Source organism: Exophiala aquamarina (genome assembly GCF_000709125.1).
Source record: "Exophiala aquamarina CBS 119918 chromosome Unknown aczIA-supercont1.7, whole genome shotgun sequence".
In the NCBI taxonomy this organism is placed as follows: Eukaryota; Fungi; Ascomycota; class Eurotiomycetes; order Chaetothyriales; family Herpotrichiellaceae; genus Exophiala; species Exophiala aquamarina.
In genome coordinates, this window is record NW_013550581.1 from 1246123 (window position 1) to 1264891 (window position 18769).

The following is an 18769-nucleotide window of genomic DNA, read 5'->3' on the forward strand; positions in this document are numbered from 1 at the left end:
CAATGGTTCACCGTTGTACAACTTTCCCGAGCGCATTGTTTCCTCGAGTTGTTTGAATAGTCCATTCCTGGAGGAGAGCACGAACAGGCATTGGTATGCACACACTGGCAGCAACAAAAGCCCAATGAGGGCCAGCGAAAACGACATGCTATACTCTGGGTAAGAGAATACTGGTCGAGGAAAATTACCCTTCGACCTTTCACGCGTCTGATTCTCGGGAGCTTCTGGTCCTCCGAGATCTTTCAGGCCATGTACGATGTCTATGGGGTAAAGGAAACCTGTAATAGATTTCCCAGTATTAATAGCGATCCGGAAACCTATGGATGGCATTGGTCCTAGGGCTTTTAAAAGTGGACCACCCGCAACGTTTCATTATCATTCATGCAACCCTCCGCAGATTTTCCTAAAAAGTGTTAGCAACGTGAGAAGCAGTCCCCAGTGCCGGCATGCAGCTTACACCACCATGCAGTAACCAAGGAATCCAACGATCCTCGACAATACCTAGTGAGCGATATATTACGACATGTTTAGAATTTGAGTCGAATCTTGGGCAGTGTATGACCTCACCTAATTAAGTGACATAAAGCTGGAGAGAACATTCTCCCTACTTTGCCAAGAAAACAGGTTATAGTCAGACAGTGGGCCCGACGGTGCGCCGTTCAAGCCCCTTTAATCGCTCAGCCTCGTGAAATCTAGGTCTCAAGGAACAGATTGAAAGGCGAAAAACCCAATGTGCAAGTTTTGCAGTCGACCAGACTAATTGTGTAAATATGATGAGGATGTACTTTCTGAACCCTGGCTGGCAGAGTTAGCCTGCGATTTCATATATGATCTAATTGGAAACATGCGTTTCCTCTAGTTCAAATCCATGCTACCCTCAAACGGTCTCCTTACTATTAGAATCAAGGTATGGTGTCCAAGCCAGGCGGATGAAATCTTCTGATAGACTCTAAGCCAAATGGCATACCACGACGCTAGCAAAAACATACTATATGACTCAGGGTCTTCTCGGTTAACGATCTTTCAGAGACACTTTACAGGCCACCCAACGTGCCTGTCGCCCACATTTCAGGAGCTCAGATTAACCCACCAAGTTTGTTGGGCTGCGGGTACGGCTTGTTGATTATAGTTGCAGGCTTAGAGTTCTCAGGCTTAGATAGGATTGTTGTTGCCGGTCCAGAAATGTCTTTGCATAGCTTAGAGACATTGTGGATTTCACGCTTGTGAGTGTCGAGTTTCTGGACCGTTACATTATTTATCAGGTTGAGCACCTAAAGTTCAGGAGTGCCATATTGGCTGTTTCCTTGTCTTATCAGATGCTGTGATCAAGGTTCTCGTCATACCTGCTGGGGCCATTGTCCACTTTGTTATTCTGAGTCGCCTCGTATAAATGGTACGCTTGGAACTCGTGGGATGGATAGTGATTCAATCACACCATTTTGTTGAAGCAGCAAAGATTCTAGACCTTTGGAGGGACTCGCATGAAGAGTGCCATTCTCGACGAACTTGAGACTCTTCCAGTCGTGGTTGGCACTTTCCATCGGTTGCTGCCCAATCGTTTCCGTAAAGAGGGAAGAGGGAAACCGAAGCAGTGGGTTGGCTTGTGGCAATAGCTGCGAATATCTACTGTAGGTGTGTTGTGTTGATTCGATCCGGTGTCAGTGTTGGATCCCTCCCGAAAGTCTCAAAGTCCTCAGGAGTCAAAAATTATGGCTCGCCGAGGGGTGGATGAAAATAAAGCGGCGTCGCCTTCTTCTCAGATCGGAGAAGAAGCCACACGTGGCGCAGGCCGGTTATACTCTTGGCAAGTTTGTCAAGTTTGTGCGGCCGCTTCTCCGCGATCAGTTGCTACGGCTTCGAAGCTCGGAGGCTGGAGGCTGGAGTTGTGCACCCAGCCCTAACTTAGCCGAGAATAGTGAAGGTTCTTTAAATGGCCACTGAGCTCATAGCTCTTCGCTGACTTCGTCTACTTCGTAAGTCTCACAACCAACCTCAAATGGCTCTCCCTAGGTCTTCGGCTCTCCGGAGCACCATCCGGTCTTTTACTATCAAAAGAGCTGGCACACAAGCTCGAATAAATCTGCGTTCAATTGCCCGACGAACCTACGCCAGCGGCCATGAAGCAAAGAAGGGCAGCGACATTCCATGGTAGGTGGACAGCTCTACACTCAGTCCCCTGGGATATCACAGGTCCTAACTTGGGTTTCAAGGCTGATTGGATCTGTTGCGGCAACTGTACCCGCCGCCGTCTGGCTATGGCAGCAAGGCCCCGAACCTTCCGCTCACGGCCATGGCCATGAGAGCCACGGAAAAGAAGAGGAAGCTCCTCAAGAGGAACCTGAAGACAAGCCAGAAGAGGAGGAGTCCAAGGGTGATGAGTCATCCGATGATAGTAAAGCAGAGTCTGACGACGACGGTAAATCTGAAACTAGTGGAGAAGGGTAGGTCTCTGCAAAAGCAAATATTCCTCGACAGTTGCTAAGACATAGGCCACAGGGACTCTGCAGGATCTGCTAAAAAGGATGCAAAAGTGTCGGAGAAGAAAGGCGACAAAGATGTGGGTGATACCTAGGTCGAAACGGGCCAGATAGGTCACTAATGCTTGACAGGCTGCCTCAGACACCACTGGAGCCAAACACCCCGTTTTGGACGAAAAGACCAAGAAGGGTGAGGGTGTGGCAGACACGGCTAAAATTCATGGTACAGTCGACTCTGCCAGACCCGTTGGAGGCAAGAAGGAGGGCTCTGACAAAGACCAATCCGAAGAGGATGGGGATAGCGATAGCGATAAAAAAGAGGATTAAAGGTGACATATCCAGGACATTGCTGGTGATTTGTCCCAAATCGCCAAATCAGCATGGCATCGGGCATTTGCCCATAATCATTGTGTAGAACAGAACATATCACGCCACCAGATGGATCAAAATCATTGAAGAAAGCTTTACACCCACCTGACCTCCGTGCCCTCGTTTTACAGGCATCTCTCCCAACCCCAAATCTCATCTCGTTCATGAACAAAGCTGGACATTGCCAACGGCTGAATAGATCGAGAATGAAGGAGCAGCGCCTAACAAGGCCGCTTGCCCCCTTTTTCGTTTTAAGCGGCGTGTTAAAGCCCCCTTAATTGGACATTTGGCCAAGGATGACGGCGACCGTCCCTTTTCAAAAAGGTTGCCAACTGCGCTCCGGAAGTTCCAGCTGACAAGCATGCTCGCAACTTCTTTCACTCCAAACAAATTCACAGAACGGTCGAATCTACATTCCAAATCGACCTAGAAACGCCACGGCCCACTATATAACATACGACAACTATGGGCCGTCCGCGTCGGGCTTCGAGCAATCTCGGGGGTGACCCTCGTGGGGACACAGGTGCGCCAGCCCTTGCGACCATGACCACGCGATCTTCTTCTACGCAAGTCTCTGTAGGTCGACTTGAATACTGTTGCCATCGGGTATGCTGACAACATTTAGGCAAACGGGAACGATCTAAGGCCTCACTCGAAAAGACGGAAAGCCCGGTCAGCCTTTCGAAAATGGAAGCACATCTCCCTCAAGCACACCTGGGTCAACCCCCTCCTGATCGTCCTTGCCATCCTTGGTGCCTACTTTGTCAATCCCGGAGAACAGAACCCTCTCCACAAAGCCATTTTTCTCTCCTATCCACTGGGCCCAGATTATCCAGGCGGCCCGAACATGTACGGCAAAGGCAAAGGGGATATTGCATTTGTTGCATTTTACACCGTGGTCTTTAGTTTCACGAGAGAGTTTGTGATGCAAAGACTTCTTCGACCAGCGGCAATAAAATGCGGGATACTCAAGCGAGCGAAACAGTGGAGGTTTATGGAGCAGACATATACTGCACTTTACTTCTCCGTGTTCGGACCCTTTGGGCTCTACGTTATGTCAAAAGGCCCACTCTGGTATTTCAACACTACCGCCATGTTCGAAGGATTTCCGCATAGAAAGCACGAAGCCCTCTTCAAGGCCTATTATTTACTACAAGCGAGTTATTGGGCGCAACAGGCCATTGTGATTCTCCTCCTGTTGGAAAAGCCTCGAAAGGATTTCAAGGAACTCGTGCTACACCACGTGGTGACGCTGGCTCTTATCGGACTGAGTTATCGCTTTCACTTTGCGCGCATGGGCATTGCAGTATATATCACACATGACATCAGTGATTTCTTCCTAGCAGTAAGTCCCGTGCTCCACACGATATATTCTAGCGGCTAACAGCCTCCAGACTTCGAAGACTCTCAATTACGTCGACGCCTACATAACTGGACCCTATTTCGGTGTCTTCGTTTGTGTATGGATATACCTTCGACATTACATCAATCTTCGCATCCTGTGGGCGACCCTGACCGAGTTCCGGACCGTGGGACCGTTCGAGCTGAACTGGGAGACTCAACAATACAAATGTTGGATCAGCCAATATATCACGTTTGCCCTTCTAGCATTGTTACAAGCGGTGAACCTTTTCTGGTTTTTCCTCATCCTCAGAATCGCCAAAAATTATGCTTTTAACCATGTGGCGCAAGACGAACGCAGTGAGGATGAGGACGATGAGGAAGACGAGACGCCCGAGGCTCAACCAAGTGGAAAAGCACTTCCGGATAAGAAGACAAACGGTGCCCAACCTGTCGTTCTGGTCAACGGGGAGCCTTTTGAAGCTCAGTTGAAAACACCAGCGGTACGGGAACGGAAGAGAAAAGGCTGATCGAGTATTAGTAAGAGAAAGCTGTGCTTTGATCACAGCGCAAGGCGTGTGCTGTGTGCGGTGAATATGAAGATTTTGTAGCAAAAGTTGTAAAGGTACAGATTGGCGATCAGTAATAGTTAATATGGTGTTTTCTGTGAAATCACATTATGTTGAAACTGAAATCCCTCAGTGGTCTTTCGGAGCGCGAAGGATACGATGGCAATCAGTTGCACGGGAATCTGGTCAACAGAGGGGTCTTTGAAACTGTCATATATCAGTCACGGTGGAAGCGTCTGGCCATTCTTGCCAAGAATCTCGTGACTCAATGGGTGTGCCTGCACTCCACAGACTATAGTACTCGAACTAGGAAGGCAACGAGTCCTCAAAAGTACTGCCATGGAGTACCAGGACCGAGGACCCTCTGCCAGCTGCAATTATGCCTGGGAGCAGGTGAACTCTCACGATAGATCGCGCTGGATGGCATGTCAATGTGGGGTGTTTCCCGGAAGAAGAGAGGAGACGGCCACAGTTGGCACCGTGGGCTTTGGCTGACAGTCGTTACCTATGCCGGGTATGGCCTGAGCAATCGGCAACTCGCACAACACAGGCGGCTCTGGAGGATGGGGAATGGCTGTAGGATGATGTGGAGAAGCCTTCCATGATTCCATCTCCAAATCCTCGAATGCCTCCTGTGGGGGAACCCTTCACCAAATTCCTATGTGGTACTGATATGGAACGGCTACAAGAGCACTGAACCTCACACTCTGGGTAAAGAGAGCAAATCATCAAAGATCTCAGCAACACCGACTTCAGACCGTTTCAAAATCAGAACACAACACGCGTGTGGCTCTCCAAAGCTGGGGGATCAATTACCAAATTGTGTAGGTAGGTCAGACAACCTTGAGATCTTCGGCAGTTGCTCCATGTGGATGGATCACCGCGACTGCTCCATCATCATCGGCCATCCTCAATCAAAATTGCTTTGACTGACGTCCCTGGTCAGCACCTGGATTCTCGTTGCCCCCAGCGCCACCACGAGACGGCCATTTTAATCCGCCGCGCTCCAGAATCTCCGCCACAAACACCCATTGGCTGCCGCTCAACCCTCCCTCAGATCGTGGGGCTTCCACTGTGTGGGGCATTTGTTCTTTGCCAGAATGGACAATGGCCCCTACCATGGCATCTCAGGTGTTGAATGCCACGAGCGTGGAGCTGATCTATGCCCTTGTTAAAGCCCGGAGCGGCACCGCAATGGTGGCAGCGGGGAGGGGGAGAGGTACGATATCTTCTTCACTCGTTCTCCTCTAGGTGTTTGCTCTATCCTTTCAACGACATCCCAGGACTTCCTTGACAGCCTTCAAACATCAAAATGGCAGGTGACGAGGCTCCATTGACCCAGTCCGCTGTGGTAACAGCATGGGCATTGTTGCGATCACACCCCTATATCATTCTAGTTCTTCTTTTGTTTGTACGGCCACTGTATAAACGATACTCTTCCCCGCTAAGACAGTTCCCTGGCCCATTTGTTGCCTCTTGCACTCGCCTCTGGAAAGGTGAGCGTCTCTTGAACCATCCTGCCGTGGCGATATTTGCTGATAGTCTCGGATAGTTTGGAGCACGTGGACCGGTAAGACAGAGCAGCATCACATTGCTTTACACCAAAAATACGGTATGCATGGCAGCTCGGGCTTCGAAAATCATGCTCATCAGTCCAGGGCCTGTCGTTCGAATCGCACCAAATGAGGTCTCATTTTCTTCTCCTGAGGCTGCTCTTGAACTTTTCAAAACTGGTAAAGGGTTCCACAAAACCGACTTTTATGGTGTCTTCCCACCTCCGGAAAATCCAGATATCTTTACCGAGACTCGTGAATCAGTACATGGTATGAAGAAACGATATGCAGCAACTCCATACAGTCTTGCTTCCATGCAGCAATGCACAGATCGCATTGAAGGCACCGAGCAACTCCTGATTTCAAAGTTGGACGAATTTGATGGTGGACAACGAATCTGCGATCTTGGTGATTGGCTGCATTTCTTTGCTTTCGACGTAAGCCCCGGTTTGTCGTTCAGTCCGTGATTCTGGGAGGACTAATTTGGTCCAGGTCTTGGGCGAAGTTGCATTCTCCAAAAAGTTCGGCTTCCTGGAAGCTGGTGTTGACGTTGATCAAGCGATCAAGACGATCGACAATTCTCAATGGTACAACGGCATTGTTGGCCAAGTACCTATCCTCGACCACTTCTTGCGGCGCAATCCTCTCTGGAATCTCATTCCTTTCCTTGCCACAAAAAACGCGCTCGTTACCCGAACGGCACTCGGTCAACTTGAGAAACGCAATAACCCTCAGGGCGAGAAAGTCGAGTATCGGGACTTGCTCAATAGCTTGATCGAGGCCCAAAAGCTGCATCCTGAAGCACTTGGACATGGAGATGTCTTCGCCATTGCTCACGGTGCCATTTTTGCAGGAAGTGACAGCACTGCAAGCACGATGCAAAGCTTTTTCTGGCATGTCCTATCGAACAAGCTAGTCTACGAGAAATTGGTTGCTGAGATCCTGGCAGCTGATCTCTCGGAGATGGTACAGTACAATGAGGCACAGAACTTGCCCTACTTCCAGGCATGCCTGAAAGAGGCCATGCGCATCAGTCCCGCAGTAGGGTTGAATATCACCAGGAAGGTACCAGTTAATGGTGCTGAAATTGACGGGATCAAACTGCCGGGCGGGGTGTCAGTAGCCATCAATGGTTGGGTGCTGCACCGACACAAAGGTATATTTGGCGAGGACGCAGAAATCTATCGACCGGAGCGATGGATAGAAGGCGACAAGGAGAAAATCAAGATGATGGAAAGATGCATGTTCCAGGTGAGTGTGTGATCGATATGTTGGTTGAGCATCAATTTTCTAACGCGTATTTTCCTTCCGCAGTTTGGTGGTGGTTCCCATGTTTGCATCGGACGACATCTCGCGCTCCTTGAAATGAACAAGATTCTACCACAGCTGATACGGAGGTTCGATATCCAGCTTGTGAACCCTGGCAAACCACTCGAGCACCACTCCAGCTTTTTCGTAGTCCAGTGGGGCTTGTTGACATACTTGAAGCTCAGGCATACTGCATAACCAGCAAATTTGATCAATTCTCACGATGGCATGCGATCACGAGCGTAACAAGGAAAATGGCGATTGAGGACAGTTGCGACAGAAATTGGTGGAATTTCTACACCGCTCGAATCAGTTGGATTGTCAACACCAATGCCCGCGTAGCAGTCAGGTCAAGACGGGTCAGATGTCCAATCGAGGAAGGACAGTGAGGATTGTGGGGATCACACCAACGGGCTGTGCATTTCCAATGCAAGTGGCCTGGCTTTCACGGGAAATGTGTCTGAATAGTGTCGACTCGAGACCACCAGCTATACGGATTTCACACTGTCTCGGGGGGGGTCTTCGGTCATCCTCTGGCAAGGCTTTCCATGGTCGGGGACCACTCAGCCTAATGGTACCGTGCGAACAAATGGAACAGTCTGAACAGGTGGAAGAGGGCGATAGTGAGACTGGGACTCAGACTCAAGCGTGATGATTTTGAGATGGACATCCCTGGCGCTGTCTCAAGGCTACGTCCATCCGTATTTATCTACCTAATATATGAATGGGAGGTGAATGATAGGTCATCAGCTGCAGTCAGAAACAAAGCTGTGCGAATACCATGCAACGCTATTCACGAGATGTCGTGGTCAATCGACCCTCTCTAACGTCCAGCCTTGACCTTACTATGTTGGTCTTTAATCTCGTTGAGATCTACCATTAAAGTCTAATATTATTCTGGGTGTGAGATGCTCATGTCTTGCTGATGCTAACTATGTGGTAATGAGAACAGTGCCATACCTCCTCAAGATATGTAATATCGGTGATGGGGTAGGGATGAATCCCTCTGAGGTTGTTGGGCTTAGGAAGTGTTGTAGGTTAACCATTGGAGGTGAGGGAAGACGGGATGAAATGCGGGGAAGGGAGTGTCTGTTGACGAGAGATTAGATTAGATCAGATCAGCGATCACGAGGGGGAAAAGTTCCACTGGCCGCAGGTGAGGAGGGTGATTTCGTACTCTCAGCTTTTCCATCAGAGAGTCAAACTTTCTCCGTACTCTTGCTCACGCCCGTATTGCGTCAAGAGGCACTGTCTCTCCAAGCGACGAGTGATGAAGCTCGATACGAAAGCCCTGCGCTATCTCAACCCTACCGATTGGCGGACCCTCACTGCAGTCGAGACAGGGAGTCGAAATCACGAAGTCGTTCCTACACCTCTCATTGCCAATCTGTCCAAGGCTAGCGTTGGTGATGTCCAACGAAGTATTTCGCTCATTGCGAAAGCCAATCTCATTGCGAAAGTCAAGAATGCCAAATACGAAGGCTACAGGCTGACGTATGGTGGTCTCGACTACTTGGCACTCCACTCCCTCCAGAAAAGCGACATCGTTTACAGTGTGGGTAATCAGATTGGAGTTGGTAAAGAGAGTGATATATTTGTTGTGAGCGACGAACACGGCCAACAACGAGTGCTCAAGATACACCGCTTAGGAAGAGTGAGTTTCAAGAAAGGTGTACGAAATAAGCGAGATTATGCCCGCACAAAACAACAGAAAGAAAGAGGCGCGGGCAGCTGGATGTACATGTCGCGACTGGCTGCGGTCAAGGAATATGCCTTTCTACATGCGCTATACAATGCAGGTTTCAGTGTGCCGATTCCCTTGGGCCAGAATCGTCATCAGCTAGTCATGTCCTTGATCGATGGCTTCCCTCTCAGGCAGATAGACAAGGTCCCAGACCCCGCAGGTTTGTACGCAGAGCTCATGGAGATGCTGGTTCGGCTATGTTCATTCGGACTAATCCACGGTGATTTCAATGAGTTCAACATTTTGATCAAAGAGGAGGAGACGGAAGGCGAGGAGGGGGCCATCAAGCTAGTACCGGTGCTTATTGACTTTCCCCAGATGGTCAGTGTGGATCACGCAAATGCAGAGTTTTACTTTGATAGAGATGTGGCATGTGTCAAGAGATTCTTTGAGAGGAGGTTTGGCTTTACTAGCGACGAGGGTGGCCCATTCTTCAAGGATGCAAAGGCTCTGGTTGGCACAGAGGGGGCTACAAGGTTAGATGTCGAGGTCGAGGCGTCGGGGTTCTCGCGAAAGATGGCAAAAGATCTGGAGACGTACATGAAGGAGCACGGCGTCGATGGTGATGCGCAAGCATCTGAAACAATCGGTCAGGACCAAGACATTGTCGATGATTCCGATGACGGAAGTCAGCTCGACAACAGTGGCGATGACGATGAGCGGAGAGATGGGGCCATTCCTGATGCTGGTTGATATGACTTTCTCGTCCGAGTGATGAGCATTATTCCTCACGCTTGCACTCGCCTCGAGCCGGCTGTCCCCTCTGCCTCCGGATCCTTCCTCTCGTATGGGTTTGCAGCCAATTGCTATCGCTCGAGAATGGCTGGGAAGTTGTGGGCGCCTGTCACGATGCAAGCGAGCCAACGACAGAGTGGTGATGTGCTCGCCTTTGCAGAAGCGTTGCCGGCTCATCCTTGCAGGTGGCTGGATGGGTTCCATGTTTGGACTGGACTTGTGCGAATACTCCCGTACGATACTCAGAGATAAAGTCAAGAGTCAACAAACCGAGAGTGGTCTAAGCTGATAGACTCTGAAACCATTCTATCAAGCGAGTCCAGGCAGGATCGTCAACCCCCGCAGCTATAGCCTATACTTGATATCAGGAGGAGAAACAAGTTTCTCGTGATTGTGGGCGGGGCACGCTTGGTAATTCACTAGGAGCTCGTCAACCAGGAACGCACGTTACAGTTAGGTACATACTCAGGTTGCATTAGGAGCAAACCATTGTTTGCACTACTCCTATGCACAGTATGTCTTTCCGCATGAACAGTGAACTCATGGCCGATGCAATGGAAACTCCACCGTCGGAGATTTTTCTCTCCACAGATGGAGGCCGGGCCACAACTGGAGTTTCATACTTCAAACTTTCAAGAAACTTGAAGGTTTAAATCTAGATGATTGCAGCAAGACACATGAGACTGACGATTCCTGTCTTTAACTCTGACTCTTCCACCACGTGCTGCGTTTTAGGGTTTTTAGGGGACAGGTACGGAGCTCCAGCATGGAGGACTCGGTATTAACACGCCAGCGGATTATGGGTAAGCTACTTCGATGTTTGATCAATGATCAGCACTTACCGCAGGGTTTGACTTTCTCTCATGCTTCACGCTCCCTCGGTGCAGACTCCACTGTGGGAATTGCAAGGCCTGGTAGTATCCGTACTACAGTACCGCTGAAGCACGAGTAAGTAACCTCTAGTGCGCACAAAGAGTCCATCAACGGTCAGACTGTGCCCGAGCATGCCAACCTGCTCAACCGAGCCAGACTATTAAAAAGCGAAACGGGCTACAACGATCAGGTGTGGGGGAATCCAACAACGGCTGTGTCTGGGCTTTCGGTCCAGAAAAAAACAAGCGCAGTACCCAGTAGCCATGGACGTACTCGGTAGATATGCAGCACGAAGTCGAACGCACCGAGTACCTCATCCAAATCCCCAAGTTTGGTAATGATGGGTATCAGTATCCTTGGGATTTCGACCAAGTAAAAGGAATAGCTATCACCTGTCGCAGTCAAACAGCGGGAGCAAGCCATTTGATCGGATCGGTAGGCCGTGTTAATGTAAATCGAGCCCAAAGAGCACCGCCCTGCTCTGGAGGGCATCAGGTTACGGATACCCGTACCTCGCCGTCTCGTACTTTGTAGATATGCACGAGGCCCACCGACGGGCGTCGGGGAAGGATTCGAGTCTGCAAGATTCCTTACTAGCCGGGTGGCTAGGTACCAAGAGGAGGACATTTAGGACCACTGCTCGGTAGCATAGCAGCTGAGCATGGCCTGACATGTATGTAATAATAACGGTGTTCAGTGTTTTGATTAAAAAGCAGGCCCCAGGATCGCCGGCAAGAACCCAAGTGCTCTGATCAACGCCTGGATAGCGAGGATGACAACTCGGTTAACTCGATCCCCTGCAGTAGCATTCGTAAAGAACCCCTGACACTCGATAGGGGGCCATGCTCTGAAACCAACGCCCCAAAGGCCCTAGTAAGAATGGCTGAGAGATAGGGCGGGATGGGGATTAATTTTAGGCTGTGGTGCCGGGGGGGAATGCTCGTTTGGGGACAGGTGGCCGGGTTGTGCTAGGCATCATCAAGCCTAAGTGGCCCTTTAGGTACATTAAGGCACATTAGCCACGGGCGGTGGGGAAGGCTTGGGAAGTCTTGATGCACACCTTCGTTCCCTGGGAGATTTTCGAGAAACTGGCATGAACCAACGGGACGCAGCCTGCAGCCCCAGGGAACCTACCCCCGGACGACTAGTGACCTTGGAGTGCCCACCAGGCCTTCGCACCCTTCCAGGTCCCAGGGCTCTTTCTCTCGGACCTGCAGCCGCTAATCCGCCCTTCCCCTTTCCAGCTGCGCTAAAATGGCCCGCTAACGACTTCCGCGCTGGCGGAGATTAATTCACCAATCAGAGCCATTTCTAAAATCTTGGCAGACGCCAGGGCTTGCCGTTAACCAACCACCCTACTCCCTTTTCATCTATCGACGCGACGCCTCTGCATGAACCTGTTGACTCCTGACGAGAAGTTAGACAGGCCGACTCACTGCTCCGTACACACGCACAACCACGCACACACGCGAAGCCTGTCTCTTTGCTGCGCGTACACTGTAACTTTCTTGCCTGCTATCTACCTTGTTGCACTCCATACTCTCATTTTCCAAGCTTGTGACCGGCCTCGATCGCATCACTTGCAAACGCTCGAGGGCATCTTGCTTGCCCTGGTTCTTTTCATCACAGTCACTCCCTCTAATCACCTGGTCTATCTCCAAGGGGCCATCTCACAAACACCCGATCAAGTCCTCCCCACTCCTGTCGACTTGCAACTGGCATTAGTTTTGGACTTCGAGGTCCTGTCAACTCCCCACCCCAGTGTCTCACGATATCTTCCACGTCTCCGCCGGCAATCAAACCTCCAACTCCTCAACCCACAGACCACCACGCGCACCTTCATGATCAGAAGCCATAGAACGGTCTGTGAGGTGGTTGTGCCCTCGATCTGACACCCATCAGCGCGTGCCTGAAGGGACCACGCGGTTGCACACACACCATCACACCACCCACCCAAGACTAGAGTGAGTGGTTGAGGGTGTCTACGGGATCATGATCTCGTCCCCTCCCGCATCTCCCGACGGCGGGCGCCCGGTACGTGCGCAAAGCATGTACTCGGCCCCGTCGCCAGATGCTTCTCAGAAGCAACGACCACAAAGTATGCTCGGGAAACCGCCTCCCCGAAGTCAGAGTCGCATGAGCCAGAGCAGTAAACATGGCGGTAGCAGAGCATCAGACGAGGATGCGAAGTCTTCGGTCAAAGTCGGTATGTAGTCTCCAAGCAACCAAAGGCCAACGAGGCTGCAGTACTAATTCCATCAACAGTTGTTCGCGTTCGACCACCTCTTGGTCCTACAGATCCGGGATATGATCTGATTCCGCAACGATTTCAACGCTCCATGGTCCAGGTAAACACAAATACAAGCCTTGCCGTAGAATCGCCGCAAGGAAAAAAGATCTTCATATTCGACCGTGTATTTGAGGAACACACTACTCAGCAAGGTGTTTGGGATTATCTGCAAGACAGTGTCGACTCATTTCTTCAGGGCTACAATGTCTCGATACTTGCATATGGTCAATCTGGCTCTGGCAAGAGTTACACCATGGGCACTTCCGGGCCTAGGGAACAGTTTGAACCCAACTTGAAAGGTAAGCACAATTTCGTGTGCTTGGTGAACACGATGCTCATTTACGTTAGGTGTGATTCCACGTGCCGCACAACATCTCTTTAATAGTCTTAATGGTACTTCCGGTGCGCACAGTCGACATAATTCCGGATTGAAATCTCCCATGAGGTACTCGGTGACAAGCCTGAACCAAGTAATGCAGAATTCCAAGTCATATATGGAGAAAGGCTGGGAGATGTCAGTCACCTATGTTGAAATCTACAATGAACACCCCCGAGATCTGCTTCTGCCCGAAGACTCGACATTTACAGAAAGAGCCAATGTCCAAATTCGCGAGGATCCCCGCGGACGGATCTTCGTCGAGGGATTGAACTCAGTGCGCATCACATCCATAGAGGAATTACTACGTACCCTAAATCATGGTTCGACGATACGGCAAACAGATGCGACTGCGATAAATGCTCGATCTTCTCGGTCGCACGCCGTTTTCACCATCAACCTCCGACAGACAAGAGCTCAAGGCTTCAATGCCAATAAACGATCATCAGCTCATCTTGACAACATGTCAAACGGCGACATGCCCATGACGGTGGAAAGTAAGCTTCACTTTGTCGATTTAGCCGGGAGTGAGAGATTGAAAAACACTGGTGCGACTGGCGATCGTGCCAAGGAAGGGATTTCTATCAATGCTGGACTGGCTAGTTTGGGCAAGGTCATATCTCAATTGTCGTCGAGATCCCCAGGAACCTACGTGTCGTACCGCGATTCCAAATTGACCCGGATGCTTCAAGATTCTCTCGGTGGCAATGCAATTACATATATGATTGCTTGTGTCACGCCGGCCGAATTCCATCTGAGCGAAACTCTCAACACGGTGCAATATGCTCAACGAGCCCGAAATATCCAAAGCAAACCCAAGATTCAACAGATTGATGATGGTGGTGACAAGCAAGCTGTCATCGAACGACTGCGAACAGAGATCGCCTTTTTGAGGCAACAAATTCGAAGTGCTGAGAATGGCGAACGACGGAATGGAATCATATCTGAGCGCCCTGACCGGCCCAATGAGCGCGAAACCGAAATGCAGAACCAGTTATTAGATGTCCAAGAAAGCTACAACGCACTCAGCCAGCGACATGCAAAGCTCGTATCTGAACTCACCAAAAGTTCAGACGCTAACGACCAGATCAACTCAATAGCGGGTGAGAGTGCTGTGGACCGACTGAAACGATCACAAGCAAATCAAGCAATGATCGAACAGGTGGTCATGGAATACGAGAAGACAATTCAGAGTCTCGAGACAAACCTTTCCACAACCAGAGGCTCTCTAGCTACCACTGAAAGCAATCTTCTAGAAAGAGAGACGAAATGTGCTTATGTGGAAACAATGAATCAACAACTGAATGCTCGAGTCCAGAAGCTGATGGATAGGGAGTCGAATACAGAGCAATATCTGCATGATTTGGAATCGAGACTCGAAGACCAAAGCTCTGGTGGTGAAAAGAACGATGCCGTTATCTCTGAATTACGAAAAGAGATTGCGAGAATCCGCGAGAGCGAAACAAATGCTGAAGACTACATTTGCACACTTGAAGAGCGCCTCGCTGAATGTGATCAGGATATGGAGATCATGCAGCGAGAAGTTGAGCGACTTGAACACCTGGTGGAGCGTCAGAGAAGTCTGGGAAAGCTTGACAATCTACTGTATGAACTGGATCATATCCAGGACAAGGATGGAAAACCCAAGCATCCAAATGCACTGCCATCCGCTTCTACTGCCGAGGAAGCGGTAGACAATACCAGACAACAGGAGGCTTTGCAAACCGCAAAAGAAATCGAGCTTCCTGTCCAAGACGATGATGAAGAACTCAACCATGGCGCTGAAGAAACCGCGGAGGAATCTCTACAGAAAGCTGCCAATGCCGAGACCGATGAACAGGGACTTCATAAGTTGCAGAAGGCTATGGTGGTGACAACATCCTTAAAACCGGTTCAAGAAGAGGACAGCGCTCCAAGTCCAGCACAGTCCAGGTTTATCACAGAGAAGTTCGAATCTGTGAGTCAAGAATTGTTCGATCTTCGACTGGAGCATGAATCTACCATCAACGATTTTGACCTACTTTCCGCTAAGTACCAGGAAGCCCTGCGTACTCTGGCCGAAATGCAAGAGCGTATTGACGAAGATCGACAATCATCCTTCTCACCACAAGTCCGAGAGTCAGAGCTTCCCCAGAGTCCATCTTTTTTAGTGGACGAAGAAGAAGGTCGCCAGGAATTGGAAGATGGACAAGACTTACCCTCTTCGCGATCACTATCATCGGAATTATCCTTGGCTGGGGAGTCATCAACTTCAGTGGATACAGACATTACGCCGGTCTCTAAAGCAACCATTTCAAGAGATGTTGCGACTTTGGAAATCGAGCGACTCCAAAATCTCCTGGCGGAGCATGAACGGAATATCCATGAAGTTACGGAACAGTATACTCGGCTACAGTCGGATCATAAGGAAACTTTGACAACTGTTGAGAGGCTGAAGACGCAGGTACAACGTACGAGGCCGTCATCACCTGGCACCCCTGGTATGCTCAGGAGGATGACTTCGCAAAGTGGATCTGGCGTTGATCGAGGCCAACGTTCGGTGACAGCTCTAAGAACACTAATGGCCGAAGAATTCGAGTCCAAGCCTGATCGAATGGAAACGGCGGAAGTTCATCTGTCAGCCGCGAACACTGAACTGCATGCACGTCTGGATCGGATTCAAGCGTTGGAGGCCGAAGTCAAGAACGCTAAGAAAGAGATGGAAATCAAATCGACCATCATTTCTGGCTTGACAAGAGAAAGAACGAGTATCAAAACCGGCTCTCCCGTAGATTTGAATATGGTTTCTCAACTTCGAGATCAGATCATTCAAAAGGAGACTGAACTCAAATCTCTACATGAAGGCTATGGCCGCCGTGAACAAGGCTTGCAGGAAGAGATGCAAAGATTGCTCGAAGAGAAATCAAAGGCTGAAGAACCCTCGCTAGAACATGAAGCACTCATCACATCCTTGAGACAGCAGTTGGCTGAGATCAGCTCGAAACACCAATCTGTTCAACAAGCTGCCGAAGAAACCGAGAAACAGTACATCAGAACCAAGTCAGAACTCGATGCCGCTTTAGCTAGCGTGGTGACGCTCAGAGCTGAACAACAAGCACAAGAAACTGCAGCAGACGGCGATGATGCATTTGAACGAGCTGCTGCGGCTTCCGCCATGCAGATTGAGCGTAACAACTACAAATCATTGATTGATAATTTGAAGAAAGAGCTCGAAGAACAACAAAAGTTGAGCGCCGAACAAGCCGAGAAGAACAACGAACTCCGAGAGCTTCACGTCGCCCTTACCAATGACTTTGACTCTCAAGTTGAGTTGTCTAAATCGCAACAACAGTATATCCTTTCTCTGAAAGCTGAAATTTCACAGTTGGAACAGAAGGTTACAGAAGCGGAAGCGGCTGTTGAATTACACAAGAAGAGTCTACAATTGCTGCACGATAAACATATAAGTGAGATTGAGGAGATGAAACTTGCCCACGGTGGCAATCTTGCTGGCTACGATGATCAGATATCTGAGATGAAAATCAAGCATGACAAGCACATCAGCACATACAAAGCCGACCTGGAGAATGCCTTGTCAACGTTGCAAAAGCTTGTGTCATGTGCTCAAAGTGCATTCGGACATCCGACCAACGCTGATATGATCGCAACCCACATTGAAGATATCATGGAGGAGAAGCGACAATTTGCTGCAGCTAACACTCGGTTGCTCAACACCAATGCCGAATTGGAACGACGTCTTGATGGACGACAGAGTTTGGTTGAGTTGGAGGAAGAACTCGAGAATGCCAACAATAAGATTGCCAACTATCAGGATACGATTAGGAATCTCGCAAATGAAATTGGTAATCACGAAGAGAGCATTCGCGACCGAGATAATCTTCTGAAAAAGCAAGAAGCGACAATCGAGGCAATCGAAGCAGAGAAGGCTAAGAAAATGTCTCTTATTGAAGAGCTTGAGCAACAGCTGCAAAGCAGCTATGACCAGCACCATAATCGCATCTCCGTCATCCAGGCTCAAGGCAATCAAGCTTTGATTGATGCACAACAGAGAATTGCGGCTCTCGAGAAGGACCTTGGAGAGCTTAAACCGATTAACGAGGCTGGTTCCGACACTGGTTCTCGTAGCAACACCATGAAGTCACAACGTCCTCAATCTCCACCCATGGATGGCCATCCACGCTCGAACTCGATCAGTTCGAACTTGCGCAAATCTGCGTCCATAGCTTCCCTGCCATCACCTCCTCCTGCGATACCACTCCCACCGTTACCGACCCTTCCCGGGCTTCAAGTTGCTCCGGCCAACGCAAACAATCCTTCCCCTCCACAATCTCGCCACGCGTCTAAAGAAGTCCAACTGCCGATCACTCCTGTATCGGGCACAGTGGTATCTTCCAATTCCCAGAATGTGCGCCGTCAATCAGCCTTGATTGAAGAGCAAGAAGCCCGCCTCCGCACGATTGAGAAACACCTGCACGCCGAGAAACAACTGACAGCCACGTTAGAAGAAGCACTTGTTGATCTCGAAACTCAGAGCAATAAGCTGCGCGTGGACGCCGAATCATGGAAGAAGAAGGCGTGGTCCATGGAGGAAGAACTTGCAGGCCTGAAGAAGGAACGACGATCCGATAGACTGAGCGTCCAGGCCGTCGAAGAAGAGGTCAAGAAGCGACGGGAGGCCGAGGCAGCACGTGCACAGCTTGAAGAAAGAATGAAGATGTTGACGGTCGGACGAGACGGCAAGGCCAAGAAAAGAAAGGGAAGCTCGTTGAATTGTTTCTAAGGGAAGCAGCGAAAGAAGGAAAGATATACCGTCTTGTTTATTTTGTTATGCTGTGTTTTTGGTCGAGCGCTCCACATTATGCTCCTTAACCTCTACCCAGATGTTTACACCTGAAGACAAGGTGATCATTCAAAGGGAAGATGAGACGAAGAAGCTACGGGCTTACGATTTCTTATGTGTCTTGTTCTTTCTACTTCGATCAGATCAGATAGTTGGCGTGTTGTGTGTTTTCTTAGTTAGTTGGTTTCTCCCCCCTTTTATTCCCCCACTCCACCCACACCATACTTGTGCCCAGCGAGCGAACGAGAATGAGTCTCACGTGTGTTTGAATATCTTTGTTCGGTTGGCTTGGGT

At 49.7% G+C, this 18769-nt stretch overlaps 5 protein-coding genes across 5 annotated transcripts; all 5 read left to right on the forward strand.

Annotated features, from left to right (window-relative positions):
• Positions 1–1996: 1996 nt before the first annotated feature.
• On the forward strand, positions 1997–2804 carry A1O9_08440 (uncharacterized protein; the record flags this gene model as incomplete). The annotated part of the gene is made up of 4 exons (XM_013402826.1): positions 1997–2148; positions 2211–2441; positions 2497–2557; positions 2610–2804. 4 exons carry the CDS (start codon positions 1997–1999, stop codon positions 2802–2804), a joined length of 639 nt encoding a protein of 212 aa, XP_013258280.1.
• A 507-nt stretch (positions 2805–3311) lies between these two features.
• On the forward strand, positions 3312–4717 carry A1O9_08441 (acyl-CoA-dependent ceramide synthase; the record flags this gene model as incomplete). Its single annotated transcript, XM_013402827.1, has 3 exons — positions 3312–3422; positions 3472–4191; positions 4241–4717. 3 exons carry the CDS (start codon positions 3312–3314, stop codon positions 4715–4717), a joined length of 1308 nt encoding a protein of 435 aa, XP_013258281.1.
• A 1351-nt stretch (positions 4718–6068) lies between these two features.
• On the forward strand, positions 6069–7815 carry A1O9_08442 (uncharacterized protein; the record flags this gene model as incomplete). The annotated part of the gene is made up of 5 exons (XM_013402828.1): positions 6069–6252; positions 6309–6368; positions 6415–6746; positions 6802–7560; positions 7624–7815. The coding sequence occupies 5 exons, from the start codon at positions 6069–6071 to the stop codon at positions 7813–7815; spliced, it is 1527 nt and encodes a 508-aa protein (XP_013258282.1).
• A 1072-nt stretch (positions 7816–8887) lies between these two features.
• Positions 8888–10054, forward strand: A1O9_08443 (RIO kinase 2; the record flags this gene model as incomplete). The annotated part of the gene is made up of 1 exon (XM_013402829.1): positions 8888–10054. The coding sequence occupies one exon, from the start codon at positions 8888–8890 to the stop codon at positions 10052–10054; it is 1167 nt and encodes a 388-aa protein (XP_013258283.1).
• A 2964-nt stretch (positions 10055–13018) lies between these two features.
• On the forward strand, positions 13019–18415 carry A1O9_08444 (uncharacterized protein; the record flags this gene model as incomplete). The annotated part of the gene is made up of 4 exons (XM_013402830.1): positions 13019–13175; positions 13235–13558; positions 13608–17983; positions 18038–18415. 4 exons carry the CDS (start codon positions 13019–13021, stop codon positions 18413–18415), a joined length of 5235 nt encoding a protein of 1744 aa, XP_013258284.1.
• Positions 18416–18769: the final 354 nt, after the last annotated feature.